Here is a 16,248-nt window from a genome sequence, read left to right on the forward strand (position 1 = left end):
ATCTTTCTTCTATCATTGACAGTCCCTCTAGGTTGTGGGCTGCTTGCCTGTGTTCCTGAGAAGCATCTACGGTACCAGTCTATAGAGTGTGTTTTCTTTAGTGAATTACCGGTATGTTTACCGGTAATAAACTTGCACTGTTTTATGTATATGTTTGATTACGTACAGCCTTGTGACAGTTTTCCTGCATGTCATAAGCATTTGAATATAAATTAAAATGTTAAAATCAAATCTGATATTGTTTTACCTTTTATTTGGTGTGTGGAAGGTGTGCGGAAGAGGGGGTAGTCTTATACGGCGAGTATATAACAAACTCTGTATTTTGAGTGGAAATGTTAGGGGGTCGTCTTATACGCCCAGTCGTCTTATACGCCGGCAAATACGGTAACTATGAATCCAGAGGCTGTCATCTCCAAAGAAGGAAAGAATTATTCAGAGAGCAAAAATAAGTCACATATTTGACTCTGTCTGATTTAAGGGACCCTTCACCAATGCCTACATTGAGTTTTAAGTTTTGCCTAAGGCTCACTTAATGTTATCTCCTATCCAAATGGCAGGTCCTCATGAATTAATACTCGCAGGATTAGTAACTAAGATTCTTATCCCTAAATAGTCCAACCCAAAACAGAAGAAATGATACCTTCTCACACTCTAATTTTCCATTATTATCACCAAGCTGTAGTATTTAGAAACCTTGTTATGTCCTTTCCTTGGGGTGTATATTAATTCTTAAAAGCATAGATGAAGAGAAAAATCAAAAGCGATATCATGGGCCTTGGCTGGTGTGGCTCAGTTGTTATAGAGTGTTGGCCCATGCACCGAAGGGTCAGGGTTCAAGTACTTGGGTTGCAGGTTCGATTCCCGGCCCCCACCGGGGCATATACAGGAGGCAACTAATTGATGTCTCTCTCTCACACTGATGTTTCTCTCTCTCCCCACGCCCCCCGCCATTCCTTTCTACTCTCTCTATAAATCAATGGAAAAAATATCCTTGGGTGAGGATTACCAAAAAATAAAAAAGAAAAGAAAGAGAAAAAAAAGAGGTATCATGTAACATCTTTTTGGGCCAAAAAGTGAGGAAGTACTCAAAAAAATGATGGGGACATATTAAAAGAACACAGGAGTCAACCTAAAGGGATCCCACTGACCAAATTTGGGACAATTTGAGCATAAAAACAAATATTGATAGCATTTTATTATAATTTATTGAATGGAGAATCCATGAGTTGACTGATATGAATGGATAAATAAATGGAGAAGGAGAGGTGGGTGGGAAGCTCCTCCTAACAACAGAAAGTCAACTAATGAAGACAGAATGATGAAATTAGAAAATCACTAACAACTATCATAATATCAACTCATTCAGGCAAGAACATCAATAAATGCTAAAACGAGCAGGCAGAAGTTTGAGGAGCAACTGAATATTACATAGTCTCAAAGTATTTCCCCTATAAGATACTTACTAAAAAAAGGTTCAAATAGTAACTTTACAGTGGAGAAACCTGGCAGACACCACCTTAACCAAATGATCAAAGTTGGTATCAACAGTAATGGGACAAAGCAACACTTGATATGAACTCAGCATCACTTCTGTGATGTTCCTGCCTAGAATTCACAACCTGAATTAAATAAATAAACATCAGACACACCAATATTAAAGGACAGACTACAAAATGTGACCTTTTCTAAAATGTCAATATCATGAAATAAAAAGATTCAGAAATTGTTACAGATTAAAGGAGACTAAAAGAACATGACAATGGAATGCAATCCAGAATCTTGCATATTCTTTTGCTTTAGGACATTATTTGGACAACTGGTGAAAAATGAATAATATCAGTAGACTAGTATTACTGCTAATTTCCTAATTTTGACAAATGTATTATGGTTATGCAAATCAATTCTTTATTGTTAGGAGATACATGCTGACTCGGGAAAAATTACACACACACATAGATGAGAGAAGGGAAATAAGGATAGAGCAAATACAGTAAAATGCTAATAATCATGGAGAATACCTGCTAATTATTTATACTGTAATTATATCTTTTCTATAAGTCTAATTATCTAAAAAAAATTTTTTTAAGTGAGACTTCAGGTCACTGAACCTGTTTGAGTCTCCACAGAGCTTCATTTGGGTCTCCTACTCAAGTCACTACAAAAAGGCAGTCATACAAATGAGTGTCTGATACCTTGTTGTTTATGAAGTCGCTCCAACTCAGTCCTGAGATAGTACATTTTCTTCTGGCGAGCTTCCCGGTCACTCTTTAGTTTTTCCCTCTCTTCAATAACCTGCAAAGTATAAAATGGTAAGTGCTTCAGCCTCCAACATCTTCCCTTTCCAACTGCACTCATCCATAGCCTGCATGCTAGGTAGTATCTGAATGTGATCATCTAAATGCCTGTACACAGAGGCTCTGACTTTATAGTAAAGGTGGTTTTATTCCAATCCAAATTTCAGAACGGAATTAGCCTTTCCAGAGCTACATTGCCCAAAAAGTATTATTTTTATGCAGGAAGCATTACACTATTAATTTTAACCTAACACTACTGACGGCAACTGCTAGATAGTAGCTCTAAACCCAAAAAGAACCATCAAGGAAACTAATCTGCATTATGGGTGAGGCACTGTTAGTTGCATTACATATACCATTTTATTTAATCATGACATTATCTCTGTTTTACAATAAGGAAATTGAAGTTGTGAAAGATTAAGTAACATATCCAGGGTCATATAGTAAGAGTATTTAAAATCTAGGTATAAATGACCTAAAGCTCATGATCTTTCGACTGTTTTACTACCACCTAATGGAAAAAAACAAATATGGCTTGTCCATAATGGGCAAGTGTGAAACACCTGTGTTATCAACCCTGACTTACGTGCTAGGTTCTTAAATGAAAGCACTCAGTCTCGCCCTAGCTGGGTCGAGGATAGAGCATCAACCTGTGGACTGAAGGGTCCCAGGTTCGATTCAGTGAGACCTAGGGCTAGACATGTACCTCGGTTGCAGGACCCCTGGTCGGGACATGTGTAGGAGGCAACCAATTGATGTCTCTCACAGTGATGTTTCTCTCTGTCTCTCCCCTCCCTTTCACTCTCTCTAAAAATCAATGGAAAAATATCCTCAGGTGAAAATTAACTAAAAAAAAAAAAAGCACTCCGTCTCCAAACAGTGTCTCTGCAGTCTTAAGTTTGTCTTTTTTGAACCTACCCTCCTTTCCCAAAAGATTTCAACAAAATGAAAATTCAGGGTATCCAAGTACAATGGAAAATTAAGATCTCTTTTTTTTGTCTTCTCAAGGATTAGCTAAATTTCTTCTAAACTGGAAAAAAATGAGATTGGCCCTCGTTTCTTTATTTTTTATCCTCAGGTATTATTTTATTAGCAAATCAAATGTATACAAATGTATTACATTTTTATGTTCCTAATCAAAGTGTGCTATTAGTTTTTAAGGACCTTTAAAATTAACAATATGTATCAATTTTTCCATTCAAAATTCTTCTACTTAGAATTGTATGTCCCTACAAAATTTTTACCTACTCCCTTAAAACATCTAGAATTATATCTTTACCACAGCCACTGACCCCTTCTTACAGCCTGGGAACCCCATGAACCTGATAGTAAAAAAAAAACAATTGCTTTTAAAAAAAAGTGTTATAAAAAAATGTGATTCCTAGACTCTAAAATAAACCAGAACAAGAAAAATTTATTTCTTGGTTTAACTGACAACTATTTATTAGATAATGACCCATAATCACTACAAGAAAAGGATCCAAAACTTAGTGGGATGAAAAATAGATTTATCTATTTTTGTTTTTTTTTAAGAGTTTATTAGTGAAGCAGTGAGACTGCGAGTGGCTACTCCACAGACAGAACAGCTGAAACATAAGATTTATTGATTCTCCTTCAAACAACCCAATTTTGGTTCCTCAATCCCTGATGAGGTCATATTGAAGACTTCAAGGCTCCCGGCTCCTATCCCTAAGTGTTCTAAGGCAAATAATTTGAATAAAGAAATAAACTTAAAATAGAAAAAAGAAGTCTAGCAATTACAGTGGGACCTAGGACCAGACTTTAGTTGAGTCTTACTGAGAAAACATGTGAGAAAAACAGACGGGATATATACATTACTTAGGGTGATGACAGCAGCCTCCAAAGAACTTACAAGTAAAAGGGCCTTATGTTTTTTTCAGCTCCTTCTAAAAGACAAATACAAATTTATATTAAAATAAGACTCAGGCACAGGATCCCCAAAGCTAATATTCACCTTCTGCTTCTGGGAAGCACGATTCTTCTCATCAGAGATCTTTTCCGGATTATATCTTATGAGCGGTGGGATGGACACCTGGACAGGCACTTGGGCAACAGGAATTGAGCCTAACACTGACTTTTCCTTCTTGGTCTTAGCAGGAGTCACAGTAGGGATCACACGGAGATTGGGACGGCTACGAGTAGCTTGTTTGGTAACTGGCATTACTCTGTGTGGCTCAGGTAGAAGGTGCTTTAATGGTTGAGAGGTGGGGTACATGGGCCACCTTGAGGTTGCATATGCCATGTAATGCCTATAGGCATCAAAGGAAGCAGGGGCGATGGCAGGACCCTGGTAGTTTGAAGGTATCCGAGCTGCAGCAAACTGAGAGGTCCTTGGCACATGAAACTGAGATAAAGAAGCAGAGTGTGGAAGTCTAACTGGGGGAGACGGGGCTGATGACAACAGGCACCTGACTGCAACAGATGACTGAAACCCACTGCCAACCACCTCTGGTCCTGCAATATGACCCATTGGATGGTCAGACTTTAGGAATGGGGGACTGTTTTGTGTAAACAGGTAAGGATCCACAGGGGAGACTGGATGTGGATAGGTCACCTCTGGGGAATGAGTATTGCTATGGTGTGCCTCCCTACTCCCCAATTTGTGAGGTTCTGAAGAACATTGATCAGCTGAAAAACAATGGTCAACTGAGGAACAGCGGTCTGCTGAAAAGTGCCGGTCAACTGAGGAATGGCGGTCAGTGGAGGAACGTGATGGTTTCTTGCCATGAAGTCGTTCCTGGGTGCGTGCAGCCAGTTGACTAATCTCTGTTACCCCAATATCCAGGCCTATGGTCTTGAGCAAGTCATGAATCTTGGCATATTCTGGATTGGTCTCTTCTATTGATTCTAGCTTTACAGCTGGAGCTGAAGAGGGCAGGGAGCTTGCCTTCTGCCTCATAACTTCACTATCAGAGCTCCCAAGGGGCTTTGGTGGAGATTCTGCCTTTAAATCCTCTTCTTCATCTCCATAGAGAAATTTCTCCTCATCCTCAATGTCAGGGAAGCTATGTCGCCTTTTTTCCTGTGTACTGGTAGAATCTGCCAACATGCTCAGAATGCGGGAAAAACCACTGCCATCCTGGCTAGCTCTCTCATGGGGCAGCAAGAAGTCTGTGTGTCGCTCAGGTCCCTCAGCCTTCATATCCAATTTCTCTTTGTGGCACAGGAAACTTCCAAACTTCTCTCTGAGAGGACTGTTGTCCTTGGACATCCCAGGAAGAGGACCCCATTGGTGGAGGTTGCCCTGAGGTTCCTTCAGGGTTGTCTCTACCATAGTCCCCTTGTTGTTTTCAATCTCTGAAGCAAAAGCAGCAATAGCACCACTCAGTGGAACAGATGGGTGTCCAGAGAAGAGAGGATGATCCTCGCTAGAGCCGGTACTGCTCGAAAAGCTTTCAAGCTGCAAAGACAAACACAATGAATTTGGCCCATATGCAGAAACTCAGAAAACCAGCAATCGAGGGAAATGCTCAGATGCTTGGTTATTCCTGAATTAATAGGGGATGAGAGAGGTACAGTATCCTTAGCCAGGTTCAAGATTTCGGTCCCCATCTCTCCAGATGTTTGTTATGACAAGGAGAAATAGGAAATAAGGCAGATTGGATTGAATTCTCCCTTTTGCTCATTTGTTAACAAGGAATTTGAATTCAAAAAACTTTAGAGATAGCCTAGCTTACTTGTTTTCTATGAATTCCTAAAGAAAAAACACATAAAAGTAGAGCTGCTTTGGTTTAAGTGGAGTTAGGAAACTTTGAAACACTAACTGACCAGCCTCCCCTTGCTTCCCTAAGTGCCCTTAGGCACCTCTTCAAAAACCTTTCGTTCTTAAAAGGGCAGCTAAAAGCTAGTGCTTATGCCTGACCATCTTTTTATAAGTGAAGAAAAAATATCAAGGCCCAGAATGGTGAGGAGAACTTGTCTAAAAATCACACAGCAAATTGGTGGCAGAGTTGGGTTCAGAATCACCTGATTTTTGGTCTAGTGTCCTACCACTCATATATTTTGTCTTCTCTCTAAACAGAGATGAGATGCCTGGCTGGTGTGGTTGAGCACTGACCCATGAACCAGGAGGTCATGGTTAGATTCTGAATCAGGGCACATGCCTAGGTTGAGAGCTTGATCTCCAGTAGGGGGCATGCAGGAGGCAGCCAATCAATGTCTCTCTCTCTCTCTCTCTCTCTCTCTCTTTCTCTCTCTCGCATCAATGTTTCTCTCTATCCCTCTTCCTTCCTCCCTCTAAAATCAATTAAAAAATAAAAAACATAAGGAAAATTCAGATCACCTCCTCCCTTTGCCTCAAACTTTATTTCCAAAAAAAAAACAGTTAAAAGATTCTTAGAGGGCTACCCAATTTAGAGAAATAGATACAATGGATAGTCTCCAAAATGTCTGTTTAGAAATATATAACAGTAGAGCGCTCTACTGATCACTATGAGACATACAGTTTCCTTTGGAGAGTTCTGGAAGATGCAGCCCATAGGCATAACAATGTTGGTCCAGCACACACAAAGATGCCTAGGGACAGAGCCCCCACCTAAGTAACCAGGCTTTAAGATATCAAGTAACTAGCAAGAGGCCATAGGAGAAACGCAGCAGAGACCTGCATAGAAGACTCCATGTCCACCTCAATCCGCTTCTTCAGGATCGACTTCTTGGGCATCACAGATACTTCCTCAGGCCGATGTAAAGAATATCCTGGCTCTGATGCTGTTAGGACACCTGACAATCCAGGGATGGGACAGCTTGTGCCACCACCATCAACTCCCACCAGCTCCTGACTCAAGTTCCTACTTCGTTCCTCCTCTTCCTCTCGTTTTCGCCTGGCAAGATCCAGCTCTCGAAACTCAGGGTCTAGAAACTTAGGGCTTGGGCTCTGTCTATGCTGTCGATAGCTGCGGGTCCCTGATGTAAAATTTGGGTGATCATTTCCCATGCTGTGCTTCTTCTCTGTATCATCATAACGGGGCCTTTTGGCTTCCCGGCTCCTTTCCTCAGGTCGCATAGAATAGGAGCTTTTGAATTTGTCTCTACTCCGTTCTGTTCCATGCAACATCTCATCATGACAACTGATATGGGGACTATAATCAGAACGATGCAGGAAAGTTTCTCTTGTTCGGTAGTCCTCATCAAGCTGTCCCAAGAAGGGACTGAGAGGCCCCTCCTCCTGGGAAATATATCGTTCAAGACCTCGAGTGCATTGGGAGCTTCCAGTGAAGACAGAATCATCAGTCAAGTCATCCCTGAGGAAAGAGACAAGACTTACTAAATACAATAGACTTGGAAAGAGCAAGACCAGACAAGGCTAAGAAACTGAGATTCCACAAGGATGCTACAGAATGCTTAGGACAAAAGACAATACAGTGGGGCCTTGGCTTACGAGTGTCCCAACTAACGAGTTTTTTGAGATACCAGCTGTCTCTGGGCAGATTTTTTGCATTGCATTGACAGAGTAATTTGAGTTAACGAGCTCCTTAACATGCTCGGTCTTGGAATGAATTAAAATCATAAGTCAAGGCCCCATTGTAATCATGAAGTCCAAGAACAAATCTCTATATATACATGGAACATTTTCCCTCCCTTTCCCCTGAGGCAGACACAAGAAATTTCAGCCTCTAACCAAGGGGATATATTACTAATCTAAATATGTGTGCGTGGGCGGGGGGAGGGTATTATTGATTTCAGAGAGGACAGAAGAGGGGAAGAGGAATAGAAACATCAATGATGAGAGAGAATCATTGATCAGCTGCCTCCTGCATGCCCCCTACTGGGGATGAAGCCTGCAACCCAGACATGTGCCCTGAGTGGGAATCGAATGGTGACCTCATGGTTTATGGGTCAAGGCTCAACCACTTAGCAACACTGGCCAGGCAAGATATTACTAATCTATGTGAACAGAGCTCTTAGGCTGATTTCTTTGACTTGACTTTGGGGGTGCAGAGTATCATGCTAGGTTTTGGGTAACGTGAAAACACCACTACCAGACTACAAAAAGCCGTGGATTACAAAACTCCACAACAGGTAAATTCTAGCTCCTTGCTACTAAAAGTGTGGTCTGAATTAGCAGCATCAGTATTACCTGAGAACTTTTTAGAAATACAAATTCTCAGGCTCCTTTGAGGCCTACTAAATCAGAATCTGCATTTAACAAGATTTCCAGGTGATTTGTATGCACCTTAAAATTTAAAAAAAAACACCAGTTCAGATAATTGATTTTTAAGTTGTGCTCCACAGAGATTCTGAACAGTGCTCAGGAGCTACCCAAAAAAAAGGACATACTAGGAAAACAGAGTCTAGGCCTCACCTCATTGAATCATACTAGCCCCAACTTTATCTGTTTATCTAGTAAAGTTCTGTATAATATTTCACTTGGGAAAAAAAAGATTTCAATGTGAGAAGAAAAAACAAAACATTTTTAACTATTGATCTATCTAATTGGCATGATTTTCTCATGAGTTTTAGAAGGCTCTCCAATGCTTTGTTTTGCTGGCTCATAAAACTCCCTCACAGCCTGTTTTGTTATCCTCTTCCCTGCCTTGTCTGGACAGCCACAAGCACTTTGCCAATCTTGGGCCCAGGAAAGAGTTTGTGATGGTTTGGCTCACTATATATTTTTATTTCATAGAAATAAACTTTGTGACATAAAGGTATGAAATACAGGAGGGGACATCTGTCCTTTCAACTCAGAGCTCTATACCACACGAGTCCTAAACTTTTTAGGCATTATGGCCACAGAGTTTCTACTGGCCAAAAAAGAAAGTTTATGATTTAAATCACAGATGGAAATAAAGATCCCCTAGCACTTTAAGCATATGACTTTTAAGTAATCTGACTGAAAAATTTACTTCACTCACATTCCACAGTGAATTACCATCCAAAGGATGTTAATTATTGGTGTCTTCTACAGTTTCTGGTAGCTGCTCTTGTTTTTTGTGTTTCTAGAAATGACTTACTTTTTCTTTTTTTTCTTTTTTAATAGTTGCTTTCCTGCCTCTGGGACTAAGTTAGAATATCAAAGAGCTGACTTTTCTTATTCACCAGCCCAGCCTTTATTCAAAGTTTTAGACCTGGTTAACAGCTATAAATAACTTCATCACCTCCTCTAAAAGAGTGTCACCTGTGGGAATACAGGTTCCTGTTATTCACCTCCTCCACAATAATCTGAGGAATTTTTAATTCTCAATATAGAATGAAATAGGAAAGGATGGGAATAAACCAAGGACAATCTCTGAAATCACATTTAACTAAAGTAAAATATTTTACTTTGTAGGTTTGTCAGCCACGAACCCCCTATTTCCAGAAAGTATTGTCTATGAGGTGAGTTACTCCATTGCTAAAATACCACCTACCATACAAAAAAGTCTCTGATAATATTAGTGAAGGGGGGGAAAAAACACAGGCTCCATTAGTAGCAAGGCCATCCATGCTCCCACATTCAGCTCCCCACTAGAACTATTACATGTCATCATCAAATGGCATACTAACCCAAGATCTAATCCAGCACTAAATACCAAGAAGCTAGAAATAATGAGATGACTCTCAGAAAGTCTGTCAAGACTTGGAATCTCCAGCAAAAGGAGGCAAAAAAACAACGAATGAAGGCATAGAAAGAGTAAAAAAAATTTTCATGTAAATATAGCCAGAAATCAAGTTGCTTATTAGACGTTCCTATCCTCCTTCCCTAGATCTCCCAAAGGATAAGTGAAAAAAACTGGCTGTAATAAAAGTGAGCCCTATAGCTCAGATAGTCCAGTGACATACTCTCTATAAAAGCTTTGGTTAAGGCCAATTCTTTCCTAAAGTAAGTTCTACCTATTTAAAAAAACTGATTGTTGGGTGTGGGTGATGAACACATGGGGCTCACTGTACTATTCTCTCTACTTGTTTTTTTTTTAAATATATATTTTATTGATTTTTAACAGAGAAGAAGGGAGGGGGATAGAGTGTTAGAAACATCGATCAGCTGCCTCCTGCACACGCCCCACTGGGGATGTACCTGCAACCAAAGTACATGCCCTTGACCAGAATCGAACCTGGGACCCTTGTATCTGCAGGCCAACACTCTATCCACTGAGCCAAACCAGCCAGGGCTCTCTACTTGTTTTTGCATTTACAAATTCCATTAAACAAATTAAAATTCAGCCCTCTCCGGTTGGGCTCAGTGGACAGAGCGTCAGCCTGCGGACTGAAGGGTCTAGGTTCGATTCCAGTCAAGGGCATGTACCTTGGTTGCAGGCACATCCCCAGTGGGGAGTGTGCAGGAGGCAGCTGATCGATGTTTCTAACTCTCTATCCCCCTCCCTTCTTCTCTGTTAAAAATCAATAAAATATATATTTTAAAAAAAATCATATACAGCTCAGCCAATATGACTCAGTGGTAGAGCGTCCACCCAGGAGCCAAGAGACTGTAGTTCAATTCCTGGTCAGAGCACATGCCCGGGTTGTGGGTTCAATACCCAGAGGGGGCATGCAAGAGGCAGCCAATCAATGATGTTGCTCTCTCATTGATGTTACTACCTCTCTATCTCTCTCCATTCCTTTCTCTCTAAAAATCAATAAAAACATATTTATGTCCACAAATAAATTTGTACACCAATGTTCACAGCACTATCTATATATACAAAAGCCTAAGTGACCAAACAACTGGTCACTATGACGCACACTGACCACCAGGGGGCAGGTGCTCCACACAGCTGCAGCCCGGAGACTGCAGCGGAACCACAGTGAGCCTACCAAGCAGCGGCAAGTGCAATGGGGCAGGGATGAGCTGGAGCTCAGGCTCCCGGCCTCCTCCCTTGCCGCCTGCCACTTGGGGCACTACTACACCCCTTGGGGGATGTTGGACTGCCGGTTTTCACCCGTTCCCTGCAGGTGGCCAGCGAGAATCTGGCCAAAACCAGCAGTCCAACATCCCCTGGGGGGTCTTGGATTGCGAGAGGGTGCAGGCCAGGCTGAGGGACCCCACCAGTGCACAAATCCATGCACCGGGCCTCTAGCTGTTCATAATAGCCAAAAAGTAAAAACAACCCAAATGTTATCCATGCATTCATCCCTACTAAATGGATAAATAAAATACCTACAATGAAATATTATCTGCAATAAAAACGAATGAAGTACAATTTTATGCTGCAACATGACTAAATCTTGAAAAACTGCTATGCTGCCCTGGCCAGGTGGCTCAGTTGGTTGGAGCGTCATCCCGTGCACCAAAAGACTGTGGTTTAGATTCCCAGTCAGGGCACATACCTAGGTTGTCGGTTCAGTCCCTGGTTGGTATGTACAGGAGGCAACCGTTTGATATTTCTCTTTCCTTTCCTCTCTCTCTAAAAAATCAATGAGGAAACATATCCTTGGGTGAGAATTAAAAAACAGCAATAATGAGAAAAACTGCTATGCTAAGTGAAAAAGGCAGTCACAAAGGACCATATGTTATATGATTCTATTTATATGAAATATCCAGAATGGGCAAATCCATAAAGATAGAAAGTAGATTAGTGATAGGCTAGGGCAGAAGGTATGGAGGACTAGTAGCTAAGGATGCAGGTAATAAAAATGTTCTCAAATTAATCATAGTGGTGTGGATGCACAACTCTGTGAATATACTAAAAGTCACTGAACTGGACACTTTAAATAGGTGAACTGTATGGTACATGAATTATGGCTCAATAAAGCTATAAGTAAAAAAAAAAAAAAGAAAAGAAAAGAGGCTCTTCAGAGCCCAAACTTTCCATTCCTTTTTTCTTCTGATTCCCCAAAATGCCTAAAGAAAGCTGTTTGCTTCTGTCATTCCCTAAGGCAAATCAGAGGGAGAAAAAACCCTACTCTTTCAAAGTATGTCAGAGCAAGGAGGAATTAGGGTATAGTAATTTCAAGAATGGAACTTACAACATGCAGAGTACTTTGATAACCAGGGGAAATCAACCTCACATCCACAAGTCTTTAGAAACTGTCTTCACACAACTTGATCATGTTTCCTTTTCAGAATAAGTTACAGTCCTACATACAGAGCCACCAAGGGTGAAGATACTGATAACCCTGGCAATCTGTAACCCAAACCTGATAAAAATTTAACAGCTTCAATAAGGGAAGAGAAAGAATTTTGGGATCTCAGGAAAAAAATAACTAAAAACCTACATACAAAGGATGGGCATGGCCTGTTTCATTAGCTGAAAATTGGATTCACTTTCAGGAGATATCCTGAGATTGCCAATGGTCCTATGGCCTGGTTTTAGTGGACAGTAATTATTCACACAAACCATATTGCACAAGACTGCAGGGGCAAAAGTCGAAAGAATAGCCTCCTTTTAGCACCTTAATCTCATTTTCTCTAAAATAGACTTTTCTCTATGAAATAAATGATTCTGGAAAGATTACTGCCCCAAACTCCCTAAGAGGAAATTTTTAATTTTTATAATTTAAAAACAGACAATTGGCTATCTGAAGAACACATGCATAATGAAGCTCATAGAAAAGGAGGTGACAGCCTAGGCCTAACAAGAGGAAATGCTAAAGTTACTTCAAAACCTCAGCAAGGAAGGAAGACAATCACATTATGCACCACCCACTCAATCATCTCCTAAAATAGAAATTACAGAGGGGCAAGGGCTGTTTCCTCAATTAAGTGATATAGTCACATACCCTGAAGCCCTATCTTCAGAAGCTTCAGTGTTATATGACACTGGACTGGACTGCCTTGCTTCAGTGCATCAAATAGCCACTGGAACTTTGAAGTAAATATTACCAAAGGGCAGCACTGGTCCTCAGACTTCCTGCCAGCTGTCCTCCACCTGCCTGCCCATGCTCTGTATACCACTGCATGGAAGTCTAGTTTGAAAGAACATTACATTGATTTATTGCTACAGCTAATCATTTGTGAAAACTCCCAATGTGCTGGGTAGAGACCATCACAGACATGGTTCTCAGATCTCAGAAAAACTGAGTGCTTTCCCTGCACTCCTGTCCTTACTTTTTTACTTTTGTGAGGCGAAAAACACCTAATATGATTATTTATTTCCCATATATAGTTAAGTTCCTAGTACCTGAGATGTATATTTAATACTCTGTGGAGTGTATTTGCCCTTCCTCAGCACTTAATAGTTGTAAAATAATAACATTGTTAAAGATCGGTAACTTTCTATTCATGCTTATATATTTAATATAGATACATATATTACACATGAATTTATCTAAATGCTTTCTGAATCTATAGTTCAGCCTGGACAGGCAGAAAAATAACACTATCAATGATTTCCTATTTTGTCCAGAACTTTCCTTTTGCAGAAGAGACCCCTAGTACCAGTATTTTAGAATCCATATCCTCTCATCTGTTTTAAATTTAGGGGACTGTTTATGTCCCCTCAGCCTTCTCCTTTCCAGTTGGACCAAGATGACCTTTAAAGTCTTTTTTTTATATAATTCTTTCAGCAACAGAGTCTACATCAGTATTCTTTCCCCACTCATAGAGGAAAGTTATCAAGTTTAACTTGACTGCTGGCATCACTCTTTCAAATATACCATTCAGAAAACATCAACGTTTCTACCTTCAACCACTATTATTACACTGCCTCAGTCGAAGCCCACCTGTCCACGTCCTCCAGATTATCCACTGGTGAACCCAATCTATCACTAAGCCGCCGCCGTTCTGGTATGCCGACACAGAAGTGATCATTGCCAACAGTGATTCTTAAGCTCTGTTCCAAAGAAGAGTCAGAACGAAGACCAGGAGATCGTCTCTACAAAAGTAAAAGATAATATAACAGTTAGGTCAATACATCCCTATGCCCAAAAATGTTCTGCTTAGTCACAAAGTTGTGAATCAACAAGGTGAGAAATGGCTATAGTAAGATACCACTCTAAAAATAAAGCACTTTAAAAAAATATCATTTTCTTAAATGAAAGCCCACACTTCCAACCCTCCCAATCAGTGACTTCTCATTCTTTCATTTACTGGTACTGGGCATGGGACTAGAGAAGTGAATTACATCTGCTCACAGAACCTATACATTTCTAGTGAAGGAGGCAAGGCAAGTTGAAAAGTACTTCTGATTGCAGTAAGTGCTATAAAGTCATTTAAACACAACACAAAAGAGATTGGAGAAAGGGAGCTGCTTCTGATAGGATGCTTACAGGATTTTCTGAGATGATACCATTTAAGATGAGGCCTGAGTGATGAGATGCCAGTCTTGCAAAGAACAGATGGAAGGATGTTTCAGGCAAAAAGAACAAGCTCTGTAATGAGCTCACCATGTTTTGGGCAACAACAGAAAGGCGACCACTGTGACTACATAAGAGTGACAGAAGATAAGAGAAACCAGTTATGAAATTTGGATTTTATTCCTGTTAATCCTCACCCAAAGATATTTTTTCCATTGATTTTTTTATGGATGGAAAGGGGGAGAGAGGGAGAAAGAGAGACACATCAATGTGTGACAAGTCCCTGGAGCAGGAGATCAAACCTGCAATCCAGGTAAGTGCCCTTGACCAATAATGAAATTTGTGACTCTACAGTGCTCAGGCTGACGCTCTAACCACTGACCAACACTGGCCAGAGCTGGATTTATGTGAAGCCACAGAAGAGTTTCAGGCAGGAAAGTGATATGATCTGACTACATTCTTCCCCCAGATGCTCACACGGCTCATACCCTCACCTCCTTCAGGTATTTACTAAAAAATCACCTTCCCAGAAGCCTTCCCTGGCTACCCTATCAAAAATTATTAACTCCCTTCTCTGTTTTTCTGTTTTCTTAAGCATTTTACATGCCAAACATTTTCTCTATTTTATTTACTCAACTCCCTCTGCTAGCATATAAACTCTACAAAGGCAGAGTTTTTAACTGGTTTGCTCAGTTATGCCCCTAGTACCCGGAACAGCGCCTAACACATGGTAGATGTTCAATAAATACTTCTCAAACGTATAAAATAAAGTTTTAAAAATCATGTTGATTGTCGGGTGGAGAATAAACTGGAAGGTAGGAAGAGTGGCGTGTAAGGAGCCGAGTGTAATACTCCAGGCAGGACACGGTAGGGTTTAGACGAGGGTGATTGCAGGAGGACAGTTTGGGGGACGCGTTTCGGAGGGGGAGCGGCCAGGTGGGCCAGATGGAGTTAATCTGACAGATTCGCTTGGGAGGAGGGAGATGGCGGGCGAGCCGTGGGTGAGCGAGGGCACTTACTGAGACAGAAAAGCCCGAGCAAACCCAGTGCGCTCCGCCGAGGCGGTGCACGGAGAAGGGGGCAGTTTGGAAAAGGGTCCCGTTGTCCTCGCTTGCCCTGCAGTAACTAACACCCGGACCACGGCTGCCCATCTGTGAGCACCTCAACGCGGTGGCCAGTCCATTCACCTGCGACCGGGGTGCCGAGCGCATCTGGCCCCTCCCTCCCCCGAGAAAACAGAGCGGGTCCGCGGCGGGGTTTTACCAGAGACCGGACCCTGCCCCGCGGCTCCCGAGCGGGTGCTCGGGTGGGAGCGCGACGCTGTGTCCGCCCTAAACTCTGTACCCCCGCGCCAGGCCCCCTCGCCGGGGAACGGGGCGGCGGAAAGCACGGGCGCCCGGCAGCGGGGACCGAATCACAGCATCGCCGCCTCCGAGCGGAGCCCGGGGTTCCGCAGCGGCTCCTCGGAGGGAACCACCGTGAACGCCTCCCTCGCCTCGAAGGCTGGGAGCGCTCCGAGGAGGTGAGGGTAGGGGCTCGGCCGAGCCCCCGCCGCACAGCCAGGGGCCGGCGGGCCGCCCCCCCTCGGAGCGCCCCCCGCTCAGACGCCCGCAGCTCCACGCCGGGGTCCACCCGGCCGCTCCGGCGACCCTAGCGCCACAGACATCGCCGCCTCCCTCCAGCGCCCGGGGGAGCAGCTCCTGTCCGAGGGGACAAAGGCGCGGAGCTCCGAGGAGGCACCGGCTCCGGGGAGAGCACCGGCACGGGCTGCAGACAGCCCCCG

General features: G+C 42.2%; 1 protein-coding gene across 1 annotated transcript in view; it reads right to left on the reverse strand.

Annotated features, from left to right (window-relative positions):
- ZNF318 (zinc finger protein 318) overlaps window positions 1-14,558 on the reverse strand; it is a 31,784-nt gene extending 17,226 nt beyond the window's left edge. The window contains exons 1-5 of the mRNA XM_006776447.2: window positions 14,439-14,558; window positions 13,893-14,044; window positions 6,916-7,555; window positions 4,270-5,715; window positions 2,193-2,292 (exon numbers count right to left, since the gene is read on the reverse strand). Of these exons, the coding sequence (XP_006776510.1) occupies window positions 2,193-2,292; window positions 4,270-5,715; window positions 6,916-7,555; window positions 13,893-14,044; window positions 14,439-14,558 (2,458 nt within the window). The remainder of the gene's footprint in view (window positions 1-2,192; window positions 2,293-4,269; window positions 5,716-6,915; window positions 7,556-13,892; window positions 14,045-14,438) is intronic.
- Between the last annotated feature and the right edge of the window lie 1,690 nt (window positions 14,559-16,248).

This window comes from Myotis davidii, unplaced genomic scaffold, assembly GCF_000327345.1.
Source record: "Myotis davidii unplaced genomic scaffold, ASM32734v1 scaffold167, whole genome shotgun sequence".
Lineage (NCBI taxonomy): Eukaryota > Metazoa > Chordata > Mammalia > Chiroptera > Vespertilionidae > Myotis > Myotis davidii.